Raw genomic sequence first — 23,856 nt, forward strand, 5'->3', positions numbered from 1 at the left:
CCTAAGAAGCCTCCCTCAATAGATGTCCCATCGTGATCAGATTCAACGCAATATTTCAGTCATGTAACTATGTGAGAAAAGAGTTTCAATCACCTTTGTCGGAGCTGGAGAACTGGATCCCCACCTCGTGGAGGAGATGCTCCGTTTCCTCCAGCCAGGACAGTGACAGGCGCAAGATGTCCAGTGCCACCTTCTGGAGCCCTGAGACAGGTGGGCTCACCTGCAGGTGCTGTAGGAGGTCGACTTCCTTCTTCAGCTCATTGCTAGAGCAAGACATTGTCATGCACGCCTGGAAAGAGATGAGGTCGTGAGGAGCCCGGGCACCATCGCCAGAAATACCACCTGACGGTTGTGACCCACACAGAGCAGTGTTCTTGACGGGCCCGTGAAGCAGGCAGAGCCGTATGTTGGCCGCCCTGTGACGGCCCAGTTTTACTTCCCTTTTTCGGGGGGCGGAAGGAAGGAGGCAGCTTTTATTTCACGTGCACTCTAACTGGGACTCTGGATGGACAAATAGACCCTTTGTTTAGGTTTAGGCAATTCCAAAGCCAAATTGCCAAGGACGATTTGGCTGAAAGGAGAAGCAAATTTGGTTACAGAATTCCTGCTGAGATCAACACACAAGCTGGTCATAAAGTGCGGTTTCCTGATTTGAAAGAGTGCTGACAAGCCAACATTTGCCCAGACTCCCCAAATAGTAGCTGCATATTTCCAGAGAAAGCAGAAGCAGCTGCCTGATGTGATAAGCTGGATCCCTGCGTGGGGGCCATGAAGTGGGGGCTCTGCCAGACCCTCTGGTCCAATAAGGGTAAGAGCAGCCTTCCACTGCTGGGACAGAAAAGAAAACTGCAAATAAAGAGCAGAAGGTTTCTTTGGTTTCTCTGGAAATAACACGGGGCTGTTTTTTTTCCCCCGGGGTCTGGGGCCTCCCAAAGGCAGTACTTGGAGTGTGTCGGGCAGCTTCTCCTTGGCCACACCAAGTTCACCTGGGAGGCATTTCTGGAGGTCCTTTGTTTTCTGATCTCAAACAGATTTCTCCAACAAGAGAAAAGGTGGACTAAAAGCAGAGCTGGACAATTTCCTGAACAAGGAGCACAAAAATGAGACACAGGGGACATTTGAGGAATGGAGAAGGGGGCACCTGGCAACTGTCTAAGGATGTCTTCAGCTTCTTGATGTTCTGGGTGATTTCCTCCTCTTTGCAGCTGCTGAGCTGGGTCTCCTTCTGCAGGGTCCGCTTTTGCTGCCAAACGTTGCTATTGTCCTCTGTGACCCTGCTGCTCTTTTCTGGTAACTGGTGAGAAAAAGAAAAAAAAAAGATTTAAAATGCAGGGTGGGGCTTCCCTGGTGGCGCGGTGGTTGGGAGTCTGCCTGCCGATGCAGGGGATGCGGGTTCAAGCCCTGGTCGGGGAAGATCCCACATGCCGCGGAGCAACTGGGCCTGTGAGCCACAACTACCGAGCCTGCGCGTCTGGAGCCTGTGCTCCGCAACAAGAGAGGCCGCGATAGTGAGAGGCCCGCGCACCGCGATGAAGGGTGGCCCCTGCTCGCCGCAACTGGAGAAAGCCCTCGCACAGAAACGAAGACCCAACCCAGCAAAAATTAATTAATTAATTAATTAAAATGCAGGGTGGCTCTGGGGGGAGGGGACCTGGAGGGCTTCAGCTTAAGCTTGGAGGAGGGAGGTCCTGGCGTGTTTTCGGGTTGGCTCTGGAGCGTGGATATTGGCTCTGTCACCGGGGCATGTTTCCCAGGATCAGAGATGGTGTTTTAAGAGCCAAAGGCCTGTCATGTGGCCACGAGTGTGTTCTAGATTCTTCTGCATTCTGGGAGGGATTCATCACGCTGAGCCTGATGCTGTGGGCTCCTAAAAAGGAGGTCGTCCGAGAGAAGCCCGTGGTGTGATCTTGTGACCCGCGCGCTGACACCCAGGATTGGAGAGGATAAACGGAAGGATAATAAGGCATCGTTACAGCCAGAGGCCCACCCTCACTGCCATCTGCCACTTCAGGAGGAACGAGCGAGCGAGGACGCACCGTCCATGCTGAGGCCGCCCCTTTCCTCGCGGGGCTAACGGAGGTTCACCGTGCGGGTCTGCCGACCAGACACAGTCCTGGGTGGTTTAATTTGATTTTCACAGAAACACTGCAAGGGAGTTTAACTGGCTTTTACTTGAAAAGCCAGGAAATCCCAGAAAATCAAAACAAATCTTTATGGTGTAGCAACAGTGTGAAAATTATGTGCCACCAACAAAAAACAGGAACATATGCTCCCAGTGTCTGGAGCCCCGGGTCCCTGAAGGAGAAAGTGGGGAAGAGAGACGAGCCTGCTGATTGGAGACGGGTTTGTCCTGGACCGGTTTCACGCGTCCGCAGGTGGCCTTGAGGACCTGACCTCTGAAAAGCTCCAGCTGCAGCACAAAGAAAGGGAAGGGGATGAGGTGAGGGGCGCAGCTGCAGCGGCAAGGCGGGGGAGGCGCCTCCGTCGCTGGGTCTGGGAGAAATCGGTGAGAAGGCTCTGCACGCCTTCAGTGGTCATTATGGGTAATTAACACCTTCACCTCTCACCGGAAGGGGCAGTGCCCACACAAGAGAGGGGGACAGCAGGTTTTAATGACTTTTCAGGTGTGCCCGCCTAACCTAGCCGACGCACACGGTCAGCACACACACGTCTCGGGCTCTCGGAAGAGCCACTTGCTGCCAATTATCCAGTGGGAAGTCCAGGGCCGGGAGCGCTCTTCCGTAATTGCTACGTTGGCACCAGGCTGTGAGATAAACATTGAGGCTGTCAGCCCGGGTAACTCGTGTCATCAGCAAGGGCGCCTGGGGAGAGAAGGAGGAGCTGCCTGCTGCCGTTTTGTGCCTTAGACCTTGTGTCCTGAAGACGACGTCTCCTGTACTCCTCTCCAGGTCCCCGGAGCCTGGTGCAGCGCCTGGCACACAGCAGGCACTCAATAAACGTTCATCGAATGCTTAGAACAGAAACACCTGTCAAGTCAGATGTTCAAAGTCCTCTCCTTCAGTTCAGCCAGTTTTTACTGAGTGACTCCCTGATGCTGGTGTCTTCATATTACGGATGATGAAACAACGCAGTTAAATTAAGTCAGGGCTTCTAGAATGACGAGTTCAAGATGCCCCAGGCTCATGAGACTTGAACGGCAAAGAAGCCCAAGTTTCTCTGGAAATTTCCCAACGTGATGGCCCTTGGCCTGGGTTTTTGGCTCACTGGCAAAATGTGGTCATGAAAGGCTCTAAAACAGAGCCCTGAAGGACCACAAGGGCCACAGAATCAATGAGAACGTGAACAGGTCCTAAGACACAGGAGTCTGCTGCACACCAGGGAGCTCTGGGAAGCCAAGTAGAGGAATTGTGACTCTCCTAAGGACACCTCTGCAGTCATCCTGCCAGAAGCCAGCTGGGTGATTGGAGGGACTCTGGGTCGTCTGCTGGTTTCATGGCCAAGGGAGGGTCCTAGCTCACCCGAGGAAGAGGTTATGCAGAGGGCCCTGTGGGCAATGGCCCGTGTTATCACCAGAGGCGCCCTACAGGACTGCTTGGTGGGGGGTGGGGGTGGGGAGGGACAGGTCCTGCTGGATGGTGGGCTGAGTCCTGTGGTCACTGGCCTGGGGAAGGGCAGGACCTCAGGCCGGGAGCGGGCTGTGGAGACAAGGGGGTGAAGCAGCAAGGCCCAGGCAGCGCAGAGAAGCCTTGTTCGTCCTTTCTCTCTCGAGTCTAGACCTGGAGGAATCTCAGTGTCTCTGAGGGTCTTCCTGCATGACCCCTGGCCAGAGCCATGACCAGGCGCTCGGCAAGTGGCGCAGATCATGCCCTCAAGGCGGGTGTTCGCCGTGGGTGCAGAGTGCCAGCAAGGTGAGGGGTAGCCCAGGTGCACGGAGGGAAGCCCAGGCTGGCGGGCTCTCTGCCTTGCTAAGGGGTCGGCACCCTGCAGGAGAAAGGACACCGGGGGTGATGGTGTGGAAGTTGGTTGAAGAGGCTTTCAAACCTGCCTGAGGGTCAGCATCATCATTTAACTTGTGGGTGCCTCTGAAGTTCAGCGCGTGGGACAAATTCCGGTCACACTGATGGTTCAGGCTTGGATGCTACCAAACTCAAGGGCTTTGGGAGCTGGGCTGGGTGGGACGGAGGGCTCCTTTAAGGATCGTGGTTCTTAACCTTTTTTGGTGGTTTACAAATCCTTCTGAGCATCCAATGAGTGACGAGGTGGACTCACTCTCCCAGAAAAAGAAAAGCACAAACACATACACGCAAAACGTTCTTGGTCCCCCTGGAGCCGTGGCTGCCAGGAGAGGATGCCTTGTGGAGGGGCCCAAGATGGGCTGCCCTCGGTGGGCTGTGTTCTGGAGGGCCAGTGCCCCGTCTTGGGTTCTCGTTTGCTCTCCCTTAGCCTTTGGTGAAGGCTCGTTTGCATGTTCTGGCCCTCATGTCTGTGCCACGTGTCAGAGGAAGGGCCACTGGGCCATCTTGGGTCAGAGCCCTGGGAAATGGCCCTCTCCCCACCCTGCCCACCTCCACCTGGCATAAGCTGTGGTATTCTGGGTTTTACTTTATTAAGAAAAGTGGCAGGACTTCCCTGGCGCTCCAGTGGTTAAGACTCCATGCAGCCACTGCAGGGGGCACGGGTTCCATCCCTGGTCGGGGAACTAAAATCCTGCAAGCCACGCGGTTCGGCCAAACAAAACAAAGAAACAAACAAACAGAAATGTGGCAATTCCCTGGGGACACTGACTGTAGCATCTCTTTGGGGGCCCAGAGGAAGAAAGATCGCTCTAAATGTCAGGACAAAAAATGTGAAGGAGAAAGTGCTAGAAACACCACCGAGGTCAAGAGCTCAAACCCTTCCCAAGAGGGAACCGCACAGCTGGTTCACTGGGGTGGGCCTTGAGCTGGGACTGGCTGCTTGGTCAGGGTCTCAGGCAACAGCAAACACTGGAGTGGGCAGCTCCCCAGAAGGAAAAGCCTCTTTAGTGAAATCCACGGGGACACGGAAGCCGCACAAAGCCCTGCCCCTGAGATAAGCGGGTGAACTAAGCCAGGCCGTCTTCCTCCTCATTCATCCCTGCCGGCCGCTTGGGTGCGGGATTCCGTGGAGAGCATGGGCCCGTGAAGGGGCTCTGCAGCACACCTACCTGACCTACTGCCCTTTCCAAATTGGCTTTAATGAGGTTTTCTCTGTTCCTCATTTCTTTCAGCTGAAGCAATTTCCTTCTGGAATCCTCCCGAAGCTTCTCTTCCACCTGAAAGGATGATGAAAGCGTGGGCTTGCTGCTAATGTGATCATCATGCCCTCTGGGGAAACTCTTCTGGGTGGGCTAATGGCAGTGGGGGAGTCCCTGAGGGGTAGGGACAGCTGCAGCCCAGCAGCAGGGGTCACAGGCATGCACAGGGTGGAGGCAAACTCACAGGGAGTTGCCCCCTACGGGAAAGGGCCGAGCTCTGCACCCGGGGCTCAACTATGTTCTACCGCACACTCCCATCCCAGCTCGGTCCCTAACCAGCCGTACGACACTCGGAAAGTTACTTCACTGCTCCGTGACTCAGTGTCCTCATCTGTCAAATGGGAATGATGATACTAGTATCACTGCATAGAGTCATTGTGGGGATTCAATGTTTGGAATAGTGCTTAAGGGCTCTGTGAGAGTGTTAAGTACCGTTGTAACCTATGAAAGGTGGACGGGAATGTCCGCCGTACAGTCTCGTTCTAATAACTCGTGATGGGTACTTGGAAATGTTATGATTGGGTTTATTATCATAACTGTTTGTCGTCACCACTTTGAGCACACTCACTGGTGGTAACCTCTATGGAGGCTTGCCAAAGCAATGTCTATTAAGAACTGCAGCCTGCAAAGGAAGGCGTTTAAAGTGGAGAAGCTTGCCTACTTTTCCCCCCTTGCTTGGGTAACAGTCAACGCACGGTAAGCTTGGGAGTGCTCCACGCTACCCTTGGCTGGCCAGTGTAGGCCTCGCAGCTGCTCAATTCTTGGATGCACCTGCTGAGCCCTGGGCCCTGGCACTAACAGGAAATGAGGCAAACACTCGTAAATAAATGGAAAGTTTTTGTGCTGAAACAAATTCACAGGCTGTGTTTTTACGGATCTGAAGAGGGGGATCACAGGGATGTAATAAAAGACCCAGAAAAGCCCTTAAGAGCTTTCTTCTGAGTAGTGTGGCCCAGTGGAAGAGCCTCTACCCAGCTCCGTTACCTTGGAAAAGTCATCTAAGCTCTCTGGGCCTTAGTTTTCTCCCCGGTCTAAACATGCTCTGACTTCTATTTCAGCAGCCTGTTTCATATGCTGCAAAAGCCAAGTCCAGCCTTGGACTCTGCCCCTGTTTGTGTTCTGCATGAACAGCCCCCGTTCCTGTCCCCAAGCCTCAGAGTCACCTTCAGCGGCCGCCCTGCTCCCTCTCTCACACTCGGGGGTCTCACGCCTGTCCTCCAACCCCTCTCAAATGCAAGCTGGACTGTGACAACTGGCCTCCTCGCCTCAAGTTTAGTTTCTTCCAGTGCAATCTTAACGGTACTGTGAGAGTTACCCTGCTATAAGGCAGCTCTGTCCACCAGAACTTTCTGCAACGGTACAGGTACTCTGAGCGAGGCTGTGTTGTCTAATACGGCAGCCACCAGCCACATCTGGGGATCGAGCACTCGAAATGGGGCTGGTGTGGCGGAGGAACTGAATTAAAATTTTATTTAATTTTCATTAATTTCAGTGTAAACAGTAGCATGTGGCTGTTTGCTATGCCAGGGTAACTGAAGTCAGACAAACCTGGAGTCAGACAAAACCGACTGTGCCATTGGGCTAGTTACTTTACTAGTAACTAGTAGCCTTGACTTTCTCATCTGTAAAATGGAGAGGATGATTTCTAGATCACAGCGCTGTTGTAAAGATTAAGAGGTGAAAAGTTCAGGGTAACGCCTAGTACATGAGAAATTGTAACTCTCATTTTCACCCTAATTACTGTCCACGAATGTCATTGCATCAGTCACTTGTTCAGGAGGCTTAGTAGCTCCCCACTGCCTGTGTGGTACAGAGCCCAAGCGCCTGAACTAAGGCAAAACACCAAGCCAGAGATTCAAGAAGCCCCTACGAACTCTGTACGAGGTAAATAAAACTGAATCCACACCTAGATAAACCATAATAAAACTGCTGGAAATCAAGGAAAAAGACAATCTTAAAAGCAACCGGAGAAAAAGACAGATTATGCAAAGGTACAACAGTTAGGCTTACAGATGACTTCTAAATAGAAATAATAGGAGCCACAAGACAATAGTGACATATCTAATGCTGTATCTAATGTGCTGAAAGAAAAGAGTTGCCATTGTAGAATTCAATACGCAGTCAAATGTGTTTTAAGAATGAAGGTTAAATATACATCTCCAGACAGACACACAGGCACATTTGAGAATTTGTCATCAGCAGAGCCACAATGAGGGAAAACATTAAAGGGTATTCTTCAGACACAAGAAAAATGAACCCAGGTGGGTGATGAGAGATGCAGAAAAGACAAGCAACAGTAAGGGTAATGTGTGGATATGATACTGACTATAGAAAAACACTAATAATGTCCTGTGGGGTTTTAACTATCAAGAGGAGTTTAGAAAATGACAGTAATGGCTTATAAATCTGGAGGGGGTAAGTGAAGTTAAGGTGTTTGAAACTCATTGCACTGTCAAGGAGAAGGGCATCATTATCAACTACTATTGCCTCTTGGTAAGTTAAGAATGCAGGGCTTCCCTGGTGGCGCAGCGGTTGAGAGTCTGCCTGCCGATGCAGGGGACATGGGTTCGTGTCCTGGTCCAGGAGGATCCCACATGCCGCAGAGCGGCTGGGCCTGTGAGCCATGGCCACTGAGCCTGTGCGTCCAGAGCCTGTGCTCCACAACGGAAGAGGCCATAACAGTGAGAGGCCCGCGTACCGAAAAAAAAAAAAAAGAATGCACTTTATAGTCTTCAGGATGACTACTAAGAGAATAGTAGAAGAGTGAAAAACTTAATTAATGTGTGATTTTGGTGAGTCAAGGATGAATGCTATTGTCTTACTATGACTAAAAGAATAGTAAAAAAGTGAAATATTTCCAAGCTAATAGAGGGGGAAAGTGGAATAAGAGAAAACCATCCACTCAGAAGGAGGCAAGAAAGGAGAGAAAAAGGAACATACCACAGATGGTACATCTGGTATTGAGCAAGAAGGTAGATTTAAATCCCAGTACACGAGTAATTACATAATATAAATGGACTAAAAGTCAAAGATGGTCAAACTGGATTTTGTAAAAATGATACGCTATTTGAAGGCATATGTCTAAAACTTAAGACAAAAATTGACAGAGAACGTATGAAAAAGATAAGGTATGAAAACTCTAACCAACAGAAAGCCAGTGGTGAACCTAAATGACAAAGGAGACGTTAAGGGAGAAACACTACTAGAGATGAAAAGGGACATTTCATGATGATCTAAAGTTTTGCTCTACAGGAAGTATTAGGATCCTAAATTTATATGCACCTAGTAACACAGCCTCAAAATATATAAAGCAAACATCATTCATATTAAAATAAGAAACACACAAATTACAAACATGTTGAGATTTTTAAAAACATTCTCAATGATGGAACAAAAAGACAAAAAAAATCAATATGAGAATTTAAGTTGGAACAACATCATTGGCAAACTTGATTTAATGGATCAATTCTTTCTTAGATAATTTCACAATTAAGATTTGAAGGCAGTCTAGGGTAGTGGTTACACACAGGAGCTTTGGAGTCAGGCAGACCTGGATTCAAGTTCTGCCACAACTACTTTATGCAAGTGAACTTGGATAACTTCCTTCACCTCTGTGAGCCTCAGTTTTCCCGACTGTAAAGTGGGGATAATACCAGTATAGACCGCATGGGGTCATTGTGAGGATGAACAGAGATGATGCAGGTGGAGTGCTGGCCCCAGAGTGGTTCCCAGGCCGACCTGTCCCTGCCATACCTTGCTCTTTTCCCACAGCGTCATAGAGATCAGGCTCTGCTCGGTACTGCTCCTTTTCAGCTCCACCCTGAGCTTCCTCATTTCTTTTTCCATGTCATGGATTTGCTGAAAGAGTTCCAACAACAGGGAAGTCAACTTCACAACTCATTTCATCCGGTTCAGTAAGGCAGAAACCTAGTCTGGGATTCGCTTCATTCCTTCCCTTGGGGGACAATTCCAGGTATTTGAGGCAAAGTAGACTTTCTTTCAACGGATGAAATGAAAGGGCTGGGTGAGGGAAAATTTGAGTTTCTTTTGAAGATCAGCATGGATCCTGGATTAAACAGTACAAGATACCTATCCACTCATTAGAATCTCTTTCCTTGGGGTATATTTTTGAGTTCAATCTAAATAAGGGCTGTTTGGAAGACACAATGGGCACAGTTTGGAAGAAAAGAACAATGACATTTTTCTTTTTTCTCATTTGAGGCAGAGAAGTGTGCTCCTGCCAGAGAGAAGAACACACGTCTCCTCCCCCTGTCCCAGGCACCGGGCTTCCCAACGGATGGAAAACGTATGCCTGGTGATGTGCACGAGGGTTCGGGCCGGTACAGGGGGTGAACATTTACATTGAGTGGTCATCTTTTCATTGTATTCATTTTTATGTTCACCTTCCATACAAGGCCAGTGATACATTTGCTTTTTATTTTGTTTTTATGAATTGTTGTAAAATTGAATGTATTTAAGTAAAAATACTTCAAGAAGAGTTGTGTTAATAACAGTGCTCAGGGCTGTGATAAAACTTGTGACAGTGGATCATGAAAGTCTGGGCATCACAAGTCCAGGGGTAGGGACCACGGTGAATTTCTAGCAGCATATGGTGGCCACCTCCCATCCCTTTCCCCAGGGGAAAACTGATGAGGGGCCTTGAGCCAACTGCCCAGAAAATCTGGGGAGAGTGTGTTTTCCATGGTCTTTTCACCCATCTCTTTGAGGCTAGCAAATCAAAGCATTAACACACAAACACCCAGAAAGCCCCAGAGCTTGTGCTAGCTAACGGGCCAAGGAACCCCTCCAAAACCCTCAAGGCCCCAATCTAGGCTTTCAGTGGACACCTAGGGGTCAGGAGGTTCAACGCACGGTTTTGCAGAGTTTTAACTCTTTCTCTTGGGCTTCCCACTTCTCCTTCTGGGCATCTTCCTTCTGTAACTCTTCTTTCAGCACTGAGCACTGTGGAGAAAAAGGACAAGGCCACGGGGGCTTGGCTGGGGGTCCCAAGTAATTGTGTTCACGCCCAGGAGTGTTTCCTGCTGTATAACGCAATCACACCTCTGAATTCTGAGAGGCGAGACCATTTGTGTGATGGGAGCACGGGATCCTGCAGTCGTTCCCAGTTCACCCCTCTCATGAGTTCTGAGGAATAGAGCGTCTAAATTCCTCTTCAAAAGCCAGCAAACTTCACTGCAGGGGAAATCCAGCTTTGTAGAGTCTGGGGACTTAGGGTGCAGGAATTGGGATGTTTTCACGCTGTGAACGGTGAGGGTGGAGGGGGCCGAGGCAGTGAGCTGGGGTCCATCTTAGGGCTCTTGTGCAGGTTGCATCTCAAAGACACAACTGCCCCGACTGGTGTGGAGGGGTAAACGGAGCTGTCTTGCCTGAGGGCGGCTTGGCAACAGGCATTAAGGGCGTAGGCATGGATGTGCCTTCTTTTGACCCAGCAATTCCCACTTTAGGAATGTACCTTAAGGACAATGACTGGAGAAATAAGTAAATCTGTAGTTTCAAGGATGCTCTTCACAGAATTGTCAGTAACAGTGGAAGAAAAAAAAAAAAGAGGAAACAACCCAAGTGTTGTTTAGAACAGCAGACCACTTTATAACACTGGGTACATCCAGGAGAAAGTATGTAGCTTTTAAGACGAATGATAAGAGCGTTGATTTATTAGAATGGAAAAATAATAAGTATTTAAAAATTTAAAAAATGTGCATAGTATAAATTCACTATAAAATGATTGATTGATTGATTTCTAGGCAATATATAGAAACAAGACTGGAAGAACATACATGAAAATATTAACACTGATTTCTCAAGGTAGCATTTCCTCTCCTCTCTTTTTATTTTTTGTTCTCAATGTCATCTACTTATTTTTCTAAAATTAACACACATGATATATGTCATTAAAAAAAAGGCATCTCAAATGTTCACAAGAGCAGTATCCTTGGTGGTGACGAGCCCTTGTGCTATTGGCCAGCACAGTCTAGAGGAGAAGGGACCTCATTCCAAGGTCAACGAGGAAGGGGAAATGGGGACATAAATCATCCAAATGCACTTCAGGAGGTAGAAAAGCCAAGCAGGTGCTGTCTTTGCAGATTCCTTCTACTTAGCACCAGCTCTGCATCCCCTTCCCATCACCAACACACACACACACACACACACACACACACACACACACACCCCACATTAAACAGCTATAGCACATGCCTGGGAAGACAGTCTGCTTGGGAGAAACGAATGCAGAGGGCTTGGCCAGGCAGCCAACCCAGGGCAGAGGCAGAAGAGCACAACTAAAACCAGCCTCCCACTTCTTGGAAAACGATTTTGTCATCCCCATTTCACACATGGGGAAATGGAGGCCAAATAAGTTACAATAAAAGAAAGCTCTGGGGTGGGACCCTGGTCTGTCTGATCCCAAAGCTCGTGCAGTGCCTTTCACCAGCTCCAAACTGGGTATGGTACTACGTACCAGGTATTACTTACTGTGCCTTTTCCTTGGAACCTCAAGATCTGTTCTGACCCCACCCCCATGCAGACCTAGCTATCGGGTAGCCTCTGGGAATCTCTGAGTTGCCACCTGAGATGAAAGCTTTGAGGTTTTACCTTGACTCACAGAAACAGGCACATCATGCAAATACTGAGAAATCTTATCCTATAGAGTCAGGATTCTAAAGTTAGCATTGAAGGCAAGATTTGCAAATAGTCAAAGTTACATGTAAAAAGCTCTTTGCTTGCCTACCACGTTCATCTTCCATAGAGACATTCCACACACTAAAGTCTAAGGAAGGAATGAGCGTCTGCGTGTTTGCATCTGGATCTTCAGACGTTCTGCTGTGAAGACAGTTATGAGAACCAGCGGTGCTGGGACCACGATGCAGCCGTGTGGTCATCCGTGCTCACAGGGAGATCGTATTCTGCTTAATGTTAAACTTTGCAATGGCAGTATATGCTCATAGGTGGGTTTGTTGCTGGGATTAAACAAACTCATTTATAATAGGGGTTAGAAAATGTTTGCTGGATTTTAAAATCTATTATGCTTATTCTGAGCCACATACATGCTGTCCTTTGAAAGGCTTCAGAGAACTTGGCCACCTGCCCAGCAGCTACCCTCCCTGTGTCCTTGGGCACTGGCCTCATCTCACCACCGTGTGTCATGTGACTCCACTGTGTCTGCTTTTTGCAGCTACAATTTGCTGATGACCCGACACTCACTCTGGAGCTGAGGGCTTCGAGCTGGTGATCCTTTTCTTTGTTCTCACTTTTCAGTTGATTCACCTCCTGTTGTAATTGTTGAACTTGACCATCCTTTACTAACGCGTCTCTTTGCAAAGATGACACCATCTCTGTAAAAGAACCAAACCAAACCAAAACAAAAGACTCATGGAGGTCAAAGAGGCAGGAAGGATTATTGGCAACACCATGGCTGTCAGCCAATGTTCGGAAAAGACCTTCCAAGCCCAGGCCACCACCGCTGCCTGCCTACAATTGGGGAGGCTTTTTCCAAGGGTCCCAGAGCAGGAATGGGAATGAGAGCGAAGTCCATGGAACAGGGTTTGAGGCTTCAGTGAGAATGAGGGGCAGTCAGCACCAGCGAGAGGAGAAGCCTTTGGGGGCCTCTTGTGGGCACAGGCCAGGCAAAGCTGGGAGGAGAGGCCACACCATGGGCCTGGGGAACAAAGGCCCAGCACAGGGAAGGTCCAGGAATTCTTCTCCAGAGGCCAGGAGACGGGCGTGTGGCAGAGGGCACTGCTGGACACTATTGATGGGGTGGGTGGTTGGTTTCTCAGTCCTCTGAGTTTGGACCCCTCTCTACCACTTGTTAGCTTCGTGGTCTTGGACAAGCTATTTCACCTCCCACTGTCTGTCCCACACAGAGTTATTGTAAGGGTCAAATGAGACGGTATGCCCCAAGAACACAAAGTGGCTAAATTATGTTTGTTACATGGCGCCTATTATTTTTCTCAGGAGCCAGCTTCCAAAATGGCCCCAATGATCCCTACCACCTAGAATTCATGCCCTGGTTAGCCCCTCCCACCCTGAATAGGGCTGCCATGGGTCACCAATATGATACTGTGGAAATGACGGACTGTTTCCTCTCAGGCTGGGTCATAAAAGACACTGTGGCCTCCTCTTTGCTCTCTCTCCAATCACTCACTCTGGGGGAAGCCAACTGCTGTGTCGTGACGACACTCAAGCAGCCCTAGAGAGAAGCATGTGTGCTGAGGGACTAAGGCCTCCAGCCAATAGCCACATGAGCAGCCATTCTGAAGGGGGATCCTCCGGCTCCCCCCGAGGCTTTAGATGACATGACTGATGCCCCAGCCGACATCTTGCCTGCAACTCATGAGAACTAAGTCACCCCCTGCTCAAATTCCTGAACTACAGAAACTGGAGGAGATAATAAATATTGGTTGGGGTTTTATCCATTACATTTTGGGGTAACTTGTTATGCAGCAATAGATAACTCCTCCATTACTGTAGTATCATTTTTTTAACATCTTTATTGGAGTATAATTGCTTTACAATGGTGTTTTAGTTTCTGCTTTATAACCAAGTGAATCAGTTATGCATATACATATCTCCCCATATCTCTTCCCTCTTGCATTGTAGTATCATTTTGAATAAAAGTGGGAAGAAGGGTGCATAAATGCAGTGGTATTGGGTTATCTCCTACGGTTCTTTTCTTGAAAGAACATCAGGCCCAGTTTTAGTGGTAGGTATCAATCAAGAATGTCTATGAAATAAAGCACAAAATGCTCCAGAATTTCAGTTTAAAAATGAGCTTTGCCTCCAGGACAGAGTTCAGTTACTTGGAAATCCCTCTGGGGCTTGCCACACTTTGAGTGGGTCCAGCCCATCTCAAGCGTTATCCCAACCCAGGCCTGTCCGACTCCCTGACTGGAGAAGGTGGGATCTGAGACAGGCTTGATGCTTGGATGAGGTTTCACTGGCCGACATACGGGAGGAAGGTGAGGACCAGCGAGTTCATCCTTCCATTCCTGGTGCCCAGAACAGCACCTAGCCTGGGGGAGGTGCTCAGAAAATATCTGAGGACATCCCAAGTGAGGGAGGAGCATAAGCAGAGACCTGGGGGCAGCAGGGGGTGGGTGTGGGTGTGATTAAGTTGAAGAGTGAGGCAGAAGAAAAGCACAGATTCATACAGAGATGGGGATTCACGTGCGACTCAATGCTATGCCTGGCTTCTACAGCTGTGGGCATGTTTCCTGCTACGCACTGGCTGCTTTCAGAGTGATGTGCCCCTGCGAGGCTCACTGCCTCCTCCCTGTCACCTGCTTCTCTTTCTCCCCTCGTCTGTGAGTGGCCCCAACCTCTTCAGGTCTCTAGACATGTCAGTTTCTGCTTAAAAACCTCCACTGGATTCCCAACACCCTTGGAATAAAAACCCAGACCCCCCCGACCCTGCCCAGCCCCACAATCCCCTGTTCACTCCACGCAGGCTCGCTTGCCCTTGGCTTGTCCTTGCCCACCTGAAACAGGTCCTCTCTAAAAGAAGGACATAGCGGTGGAGGATACAACATGAACTGGTTAGAATCGGCTAGGTCCAAGGGGGCGTAAGATTCGACTTCCAGGGGAACTGGAGCCCCATTACAGGCTCATTGTAACACATGAGCGAAATGACACACCCATCAGCACCAGGACTGTTCTGAGGCTGACCATAAAGGTCAAAAAGTGGGTGGTGGGGCTTCCCTGGTGGCGCGGTGGTTGAGAGTCCGCCTGCCGATGCAGGGGACACGGGTTCGTGCCCCGGTCCGGGAAGATCCCACATGCCGCGTAGCGGCTGGGCCCGTGAGCCATGGCTGCTGAGCCTGCATGTCCGGAGCCTGTGCTCCGCAATGGGAGAGGCCACAACTGTGAGAGGCCCGCGTACAGGAAAAAAAAAAAAAAGTGGGTGTTGGCCCAATTCCTGGAAATCCCCGCCCCTTCCCCAAAATATTAGAGTTATCCCAATCCTCCAACTCATTAGCCTATAAAATTACCCAGCCCATAAAAACTAACTGCCCCATATTTGGGGGTCTCTAGCCTTCTGAAATGGCCCACACTCTGTCTGTGGAGTGTGTTTCTCTCTAAAGAAATCCACTTCTTACTTTGTCTCTCACTGAATTCTTTCTGCATGAGACATAAAGAACCTGAGCTTTATTAAGTCCCGAGACCAGATGCGTGATCTCGATTAAAAGATAGTGGGTTCTGAGTGGGTTCGAGTCCCAGCCCACGGGTTCAAGTCCCACCTGAGTTCCATGGTTGCACACCCACTAAGCTGGTCCCCCTTGGCCTCCCCCCTTGAAGCGCTGGCCACCACGACACACAGTTTATTTTCTCCACAGCACCACTGCTCTCTGAAGTGGGCTTGTTTATTCATCCCTTTACTTTTATTGTCTGTCAACCCCTCCCAAATCTGTGAGTACAGGAATCTGACTGTCTTTTTTGGCTCTCCCTCCCCGGAGCCTGGAACGGGGCCTGACACCTAGTAGGAGCTCAAGAAACATGTGGAAGCAATGAAGGAATCCAGGGAATCAAAGCTCAGCCACAGCTGTGCGTTGGCTGCCCCTCTCCCAACCCAAGCCCTTTATCAGGCAACCACCTCTGATAAAATTAGAAAATGGTTTCCCTTGGGCCCAGGTGCACTCGGCTGAAATGGGTGAGACCATGGGTGCCTTAAAGGAGTGACCCCAGTTTGTCCACGCTCTAGTTTGCACTCACGCTGCTTTGTGGAACCACCCAAGCCACAAGGCGACCTGTGTTCTCCCTGGTGGGGCCAGTGCTCAGGAGACCTTGTAGCCAAGAGATACCATTCTCTCAAATATTTACCAGGCCCTGCCCTCGGAACTGGGTGGCAAGAAACCTACACTGAGGGAGAACTCTAATGCACCGACACGGGTGATCCCTGAGGCTGCACCCAGGTCACGGGCACAGGTGCGCTGGTTGACTGGTGATGTCTGCAGGGGGAGGGCAGAAGCTCTGGGGCCTGAATGCAGAAGGGCCTCACCTGACGTGATGGCGGTCTCCCTCCTTAAGTTCTCGGCCTCGTGCTTCAGGGAGGTGATTTCTAAGTTTCTCTCAGACAGGGTCTGGCACAGCACCTGGTTGTAGCCTTGCTGTAGGGCACTGATCTGTGGAAGGAGGCAACACACAGTCAGAGGGGGCCAGCCAGGCCTGCAGGACACGCCGGTACTTCTCCAACGTTGGGCAAAGAGTCGGGTTGATCTTGGATCGGGGTGTTGGGGAAACCAAGGTTTTCCGTTGTCACTAGTGGAAGGGGCAGGAGGGGGCCTGTTCCTTCAGTGACCACCATGTCATCGGTCCTCGAGACACGGACCTTATCTTTGTGGCCACCCAGGGGCTCGGGTGCTGCTGTCTTCCTATGACCTGTGGGTTTTCAGCCATAAATAGACCAGCTGTTGGTTCCAGATCATCCAGCACTGACTGGATGCACAGCAAAGTTCAAGAGCCGGGAGCAGGTTATGAAATGAATTCCCTCTAATGAGAATAGAGGGTAGTTTATACCTCACAGAACACTCCAGAGTTTACAGAGCCCGTTCACACATTCTACACTGATACTCGTCACAGCGTTGCTGAAGGCTGACGTTCCCATTAATGTGCCCATTTTGCAAGGGAGCCAGGTTGAGACTCAGAGAGGCGAGGCCCCCTGCTCGGGATCACGCGGCTGGTCAGACGTGGAGTCTGATTCAAACCCAGTCTTTAGTTGCCTGGTTCCTCCTTCCCAGGTGGCTCTAGGAATGAGCGTGAGAAGTTGGAGGCTGTAAAGCAAGGCATGGACTCGGGAGCCGGACTGTGGCCTTCAAGTCCTGTCTCTGCCAGTTAACGGGCTTTGGGAACACAAGCAGGACACCATGTACTGTTTCCTTTTGTTCAGTCTGTACGTGGGGTGATGGTAGTCCCAACCTGATAGGATCGTTAGAAGTATTTTAATAAGTTAGCATGTGTACAAGTGCTCAGATCAAGCCTGGCACACGGCACAGGGGGATGAGCTGTGACGGTCCTCTCCTCTACCTACCACGGGGTGTTTTTTTTGTTTTCTTTTTTTTTTTTTTGCGGCACGCGGGCCTCTCACTGTTGTGGCCTCTCCCTTTGTGGAGCACAGGCTCCGGACGCGCAGGCTCAGCGGCCATGGCTCACGGGCCCAGCCGCTCCATGGCATGTGGGATCTTCCCGGACCGGGGCACGAACCCATGTCCCCTGCATCGGCAGGCGGACTCTCAACCACTGCGCCACCAGGTAAGCCCTCACGGGGTGTTTTAGCTTCAGCTTCCCTCGTGCGTCTCTGGGGAAGGTAGTTGGTAATCTTTATGTGTGCATTTTTAAGCCTTGCCAGGCTCACTTAAACGCCAGTGTGGTTGTTATTAAGAGGAAATACAAGGGCTTCCTTGGTGGTGCAGTGGTTGAGAGTCTGCCTGCCGATGCAGGGGACACGTGTTCATGTCCCGGTCTGGGAAGATCCCACATGCCGTGGAGCGGCTGGGCCCGTAGCCATGGCCCCTGAGCCTGCGCGTCCGGAGCCTGTGCTCCGCACTGGGAGAGACCACAACAGTGAGAGGCATGCGTACCACAAAAAGAAAAAAAAAAAAAAAAAAAAGAGGAAATACAGGAATCGTGGGTGGGAGCACCACAGGCCGGCTCTATCTATGGCTGCTGTGAGCACCCTCTAAATCCATGGATCAGAGCCCCCTCAAGGGCCGGTCCCTCTCCAGGGGTCTAGGTCTACACGTGGGGTGCGGAAGGCTCTCCATCAAATGCAATGTTGGTAAGGGCCCGAAAGTAGCTGCCAGGCCTCGGCCTCCACAGAGCAGGTACCCGAGAGGCCGGGAAAGAGAGCTGGGCCCAGAACCCCCTCCCTCTCGGTCTGATGTGGCCAGACTGCTTGTTCTGAGTGGCCCGGACTTTCCCACCTCAAGGTGCACTGTGGGCCTTTGCCCTGTGATTTTTCAGATGTCAGGCCTCAGTACTAACACAGGGACCTGTTTACTGGGGCATAAATGCCACGCAATCCGTAGACAGGACAAGAGCTAGCTTGTTTTGCTTTTCTTTTTTTTTTTTTTGCTGTACGCGGGCCTCTCACTGTTGTGGCCTCTCCCGTTGTGGGGCACAGGCTCAGCGGCCATGGCCCACGGGCCCAGCCGCTCTGCGGCATGTGGGATCTTCCCGAACCGGGGCACGAACCTGCGTCCCCTGCATCGGCAAGCGGACTCTCAACCACTGCACCACAAGGGAAGCCCCACTAGCTTATTCTGATAGATCAAAATGGAAGTGACAAGGAGAAGGGTGCAATTTCTTTTCTTTTTTAAAAAGAAAATAAATTTATTATATTATAAATTTATTTTTTAAAAATAAATTTATTTATTTTTGGTTGCGTTGGGTCTTTGTTGCGGTGCACAGGCTTATTGCAGCGGCTTCTCTTGTTGCAGAGCATGGGCTCTAAGCACACGGGCTTCAGTAGTTGTGGCACGAGGGACTCAGTAGTTGTGGCGCACGGGCTTAGATGCTCCGCGGCATGTGGGATCTTCCCGGACCAGGGCTCGAGCCCGTGTCCCCTGCACTGGCAGGCGGATCCCTAACCACTGTGCCACCAGGGAAGTCCTGGGTGCAATTTCTTTGTTCTCCTAAGGTAAGGTTGCCAGATTTAGGGGAGGAAAAAAGGATGTTCACTTAAAATAGGATTTCAGATAATGAATAATATTTTAGTGCAAATGTGTCCCATGCAATATTTGGGACACACACTAAAACGAAATTCTAAAATTCAAATTTAACTGGGTGTCCTTACTTTATCTAGCAACCCCACCCAAAGAGAGTTCCTAAACTTCAGTCATTCATATACCACTTTCACTATTTTCCCCATGTCTCTTGGCTAGCCCCACTATAATTTCTTAGCATTTTTCGTAGAAGCAGCTCCCTTTTTAAACTTAAAAACGTGCATTAAATTAAAAATAACTGTTATAAGAGTAAATAGAGATTCAGTATCTTAAATAAAAATAATCCCTCCAAAAGAAGAAATACAGGAATTTCCCTGTTTACCATCAGACCAGGTTGCGGGCATCACACTAAAAAAAAAAAAAAAAAAACATTGGGGGGAGGTGCTGGGCATGCCCAGGTAATGGAGTTCGGGCGTGCTGATATGGCCACCAGATGGCGCTCACAGCCTTTGGTCTTGGTTTGTGTCCTTGGAAATCTTGTCATTATTACTCTGGTAGAATTAACAGATACGTCAAGGTCTCACAAGTTTTCTGACTCGTTTCATACACCATCATGGTTCAGAGTCTAGGACATTTGGGGCAGTTACACTTACTTTTTCCCTGGGGCACCTGAGACATTATTGGGGGGGGTCTATGCTAGAAGTTGCGGGGACACAGGCCACTCTGACCCCCACTCTCCCCAAGGCTATACTTTTGCATGTTTGTGCTTTGGAAACTTTGAGTGAAAAAATTCTTTCACATCTTACTTTTCTCTGTTGGGGGGAAATACAACTTTTCCATAAAAGGTCCTTGGAACACTGAAAGTGTTTGTAAGCTCTTCTCAGCTTAATGCTTTTATTTGCATGATACCAGAGATAGAACACACAGAGACAAACTTCCAGAAGGGAAAACATACGTTCCCCTCTAAGACTCCAGTGGTTTTGACAGATTGAAAATATTTCAATCTGAGTGTCAGAGTTTTAGGATTTCGGATTGCTGGAAAACTCCAAAGAGTCTTCAAACCTCTTTGATACTTTTACTATCAAAGTAAATATCCATATTGTTTGTAATGGCATAAATTCCAAGATGTTTAATGTCTGTTAAGCTGTGTAATAAAATGGGCACTGAATCATAAGAAAGTTAAGAGTGCTAGGAGGAGTGATTGTTTCAGGATGATAATTTGGCTTCTAATTAGCACAGGCGTATAAGAGCACATGGAGGTAAGAATTTTCTAGTGATATTGTAGCGGATCGAAGATCTCTGAGAGCAAATCATTATGCACACACCTTCGGGGACCAGGGAAAACACATAAAGTAATCAGAACCATAAATCAACCTGCCATGTGGCTTACACTTCTGGTGGAATGCTCTGCAGGCAGTAGAATACTTAAGAAACTAAAATGTCAGTGGATGAAACTCGATTTGAGTTCAAACCAATGGAGCCTCTGGTTCATATATGCCTTGCTATAAAATATTCTTCTTCAGTTATAAGTGAAGCTCCAGGGGTAGGGGCGGCAACAGCATGATGCATCAGTGTAATTATTTCTAGATAATTTCTTTGTAAAAAAACATTTTTTCCCCCAGATATCGGCAGCCACTTTAAATAAAACTCAAATTGGGACCGGCTGATATTCAAAGCTATGTGGAAATTATATAATATTCTATGTCAAATATATTTCAATTATTTAAAAAAAGGTATGTGGGGAATTCCCTGGCAGTCCAGTGGTTAGGACTCTGTGCTTCCACCGCTGGAGGCCTGGGTTTGATCCCTGGTCAGGGAACTAAGATCCTGCAAGGTGCGTGGTACGGCCAAAAAAAAAAAAAAAAAGGTATGTGGGAATAATTCAGCCTCGTCCATGTACCTGAAAAAGACATGTCATTTTCTCAGGAAAGCTCTGAAATGGGAGAATAACTGAAAGGAATATTTCAGCAAAATTGGGTTCAGTTCAAGAAAAAGATGCTCATTAATGTGTCAGCTACATGTCAAGGTAGCTGTTTGCACTAATAATTCCTACAGGACCTGTTACTTTCATTGTTTTTTCAAAACCAGGTTTGAAGGAGAGTCATTAGTTCATTTAAATATTAGAGCATGTATTTGTTGACTTGTTTTTTCTGTCTCCCTCACTAGAGCATAACAGGGGGAAGGATCATGTCTGTCTTGTTCTCTGCTGAATTCTCAGAGCCTGGAAGAGGGCATGGCACAGGATAGGCCCCCCAAAATATTTCTTTGGATTAATGGACGGATGGATGGATGGATGAATAAAGAACAAACAAACAGCCACAGTCCTAACAGAGTTCTAGAAGGTTACTGCGCCCAACCTTTGCCTTCATGGAGCTTACAGTTTCCTGCTAGAATCTCCTAGGTTCACCATACACAATCTGTGTCCTTTCTAGAGCACCATTTCTAGGACTGAAACTGTGTACCTAGAATCGGTTACAGAAGGGAAAGACAGTAAACAGAGCACAAGAGAACAAAGGCCCCCAAGCACTGACTACGGTTTTTTTTTTTCTCTCTCTCTTTTTTTTAAATGTTTATTTATTTATTTATACTTTTCTTATTAGTCACCCATTTTATACACATCAGTGTATACATGTAAATCCCAATCTCTCAATTCATCATACCACCATCCCCACCCCCTGCCGTTTTCCCCCCTTGGTGTCCATACGTTTGTTCTCTACATGTGTGTCTCCATTTCTGCTCTGCAAACTGGTTCATCTTTACCATTTTTCTAGGTTCCAAATATATGTGTTAATATATGATATTTGTTCTTCTCTTTCTGACTTACTTCACTCTGTATGGCAGTCTCTAGATGCATCCACGTCTCTACAAATAACCCAATTTTGTTCCTTTTTATGGCTGAGTAATATTCCATTGTACATATGTACCATTTCCTCTTTAACCATTCGTCTGTTGATGGGCATTTAGGTTGCTTCCATGATCTGGCTATTGTAAATAGTACTGCAATGAACATTGGGGTGCATGTGGCTTTTTGAATTATGGTTTTCACTGGGTATATGCCCAGTAGTGGGATTGCTGGGTCCTATGGTAATTCTATTTTTAGTTTTGTAAGGAACCTCCATACTGTTCTCCATAGTGGCTGTATCAATTTACATTCCCACCAACAGTGCAAGACGGTCCCCTTTTCTCCACACCGTCTCCAGCATTTGTTGTTTGTAGATTTTCTGATGATGCCCATTCTAACTGGTGTGAGGTGATACCTCATTGTAGTTTTGATTTGCATTTCTCTAATAATTAATGATGTTGAGCAGCTTTTCATGTGCTTCTTGGCCAGCGGTATATCTTCTTTGGAGAAATGTCTATTTAGGTTTTCTGCCCATTTTTGGATTGGGTTGTTTGTTTTTTTAATATTGAGCTGCATGAGCTGTTTATATATTTTGGAAATTAATCATTTGTCAGTTGCTTCCTTTGCAAATATTTTCTCCCATTCTGAGGGTTGTCTCTTCATCTTGTTTATGGTTTCCTTTGCTGTGCAAAAGCTTTGAAGTTTCATTAGGTCCCATTTGTTTATTTTGGTATTTATTTCCATTACTCTAGGAAGTGGATCAAAAAATATCTTGCTGTGATTTATGTCGAAGAGTGTTCTTCCTATGTTTTCCTCTAAGAATTTTATAGTGTCTGGTCTTACATTTAGGTCTCTAATCCATTTTGAGTTTATTTTTGTGTATGGCGTTAGGGAGTGTTCTAATTTCATTCTTTTACATGTAGCTGTCCAGTTTTCCCAGCACCACTTATTGAAGAGACTGTCTTTTCTCCACTGTATATCCTTGCCTCCTTTGTCATAGATTAGTTGACCATAGGTGCGTGGGTTTATCTCTGGGCTTTCTATCCAGTTCCATTGACCTATATTTCTGTTTTTGTGCCAGTACCATATTGTCTTGATTACTGTGGCTTTGTAGTATAGGCTGAATTTAGGGAGTCTGATTCCTCCATCTCCGTTTTTTCCCCTCAAGACTGATTTGGCTATTCGGGGTCTTTTGTGTCTCCACACAAATTTTAAGCTTTTTTGTTCCAGTTCTGTAAAAAATGCCATTGGTAATTTGATAGGGATTGCATTGAATCTGTAGATTGCTTTGGGTAGTATAGCCATTTTCACAATATTGATTCTTCCAATCCAAGAACGTGGTATATCTCTCCATCTGTTGCTATCATCTTTAATTTCTTTCATCAGTGTCTTACAGTTTTCTGCATACAGGTCTTTGTCTCCCTAGGTAGGTTTATTCCTAGCTATTGTATTTTTTGGTTGCAGTGGTACATGGGAGTGTTTCCTTAATTTCTCTTTCAGATTTTTCATCATTAGTGTATAGGAATGCAAGAGATTTCTGTGCATTCATTTTGTGTCCTGCAACTTGACCAAGTTCACTGATTAGCTCTAGTAGTTTTCTGGTGCCATCTTTAGGATTCTCTCTGTAGAGTATCCTGTCATCTGCAAACAGTGACAGTTTTACTTCTTCTTTTTCAATTAGGATTCCTTTTATTGCTTTTTCTTCACTGATTGCTGTGGCTAGGACTTCCAAAACTATGTTGAAGAATAGTAGTGAGAGTGGACATCCTTGTCTTGTTCCTGATCTTAGAGGAAATGCTTTCAGTTTTTCACCATTGAGAATGATGTTTGCTGTGGCTTTGTCATATATGGCCTTTAGAATGTTGAAGTAGGCCCTCTATGCCCACTTTCTGGAGAGTTTTTATCATAAATCAGTGTTGAATTTTGTCAAAAGTGTTTTCTGCATCCATTGAGATGATCATATGGTTTTTCTTTTTCAATTTGTTAATATCGTGTATCACATTGATTGATTTGCATATATTGAAGAATCCTTGCCTCTCTGGGGTAAATCCCACTTGATCATGGTGTATGATCCTTTTCATGTGTTGTTGAATTCTGTTTGCTAG

General features: G+C 47.8%; 2 protein-coding genes across 2 annotated transcripts in view; both read right to left on the reverse strand.

The window, feature by feature from the left end:
- LOC309808805 (forkhead-associated domain-containing protein 1-like) overlaps positions 1 to 23,856 on the reverse strand; it is a gene marked incomplete at its 5' end in the record, with an annotated part of 205,828 nt that overhangs the window by 23,940 nt on the left and 158,032 nt on the right. The window lies entirely within an intron of this gene.
- The window catches only part of LOC309807969 (forkhead-associated domain-containing protein 1-like), a gene marked incomplete at its 3' end in the record, with an annotated part of 96,680 nt that overhangs the window by 15,686 nt on the left and 57,138 nt on the right, over positions 1 to 23,856 (reverse strand). Inside the window, exons 7-14 of the mRNA XM_082627980.1 lie at positions 16,248 to 16,371; positions 12,455 to 12,585; positions 10,109 to 10,198; positions 8,990 to 9,094; positions 5,147 to 5,254; positions 2,327 to 2,410; positions 1,142 to 1,294; positions 94 to 289 (exon numbers count right to left, since the gene is read on the reverse strand). Coding sequence (XP_082484106.1) covers positions 94 to 289; positions 1,142 to 1,294; positions 2,327 to 2,410; positions 5,147 to 5,254; positions 8,990 to 9,094; positions 10,109 to 10,198; positions 12,455 to 12,585; positions 16,248 to 16,371 — 991 coding nt within the window. The remainder of the gene's footprint in view (positions 1 to 93; positions 290 to 1,141; positions 1,295 to 2,326; positions 2,411 to 5,146; positions 5,255 to 8,989; positions 9,095 to 10,108; positions 10,199 to 12,454; positions 12,586 to 16,247; positions 16,372 to 23,856) is intronic.

Source organism: Mesoplodon mirus (genome assembly GCF_964341445.2).
Source record: "Mesoplodon mirus genome assembly, chromosome: 7".
NCBI classification, from domain to species: domain Eukaryota; kingdom Metazoa; phylum Chordata; class Mammalia; order Artiodactyla; family Ziphiidae; genus Mesoplodon; species Mesoplodon mirus.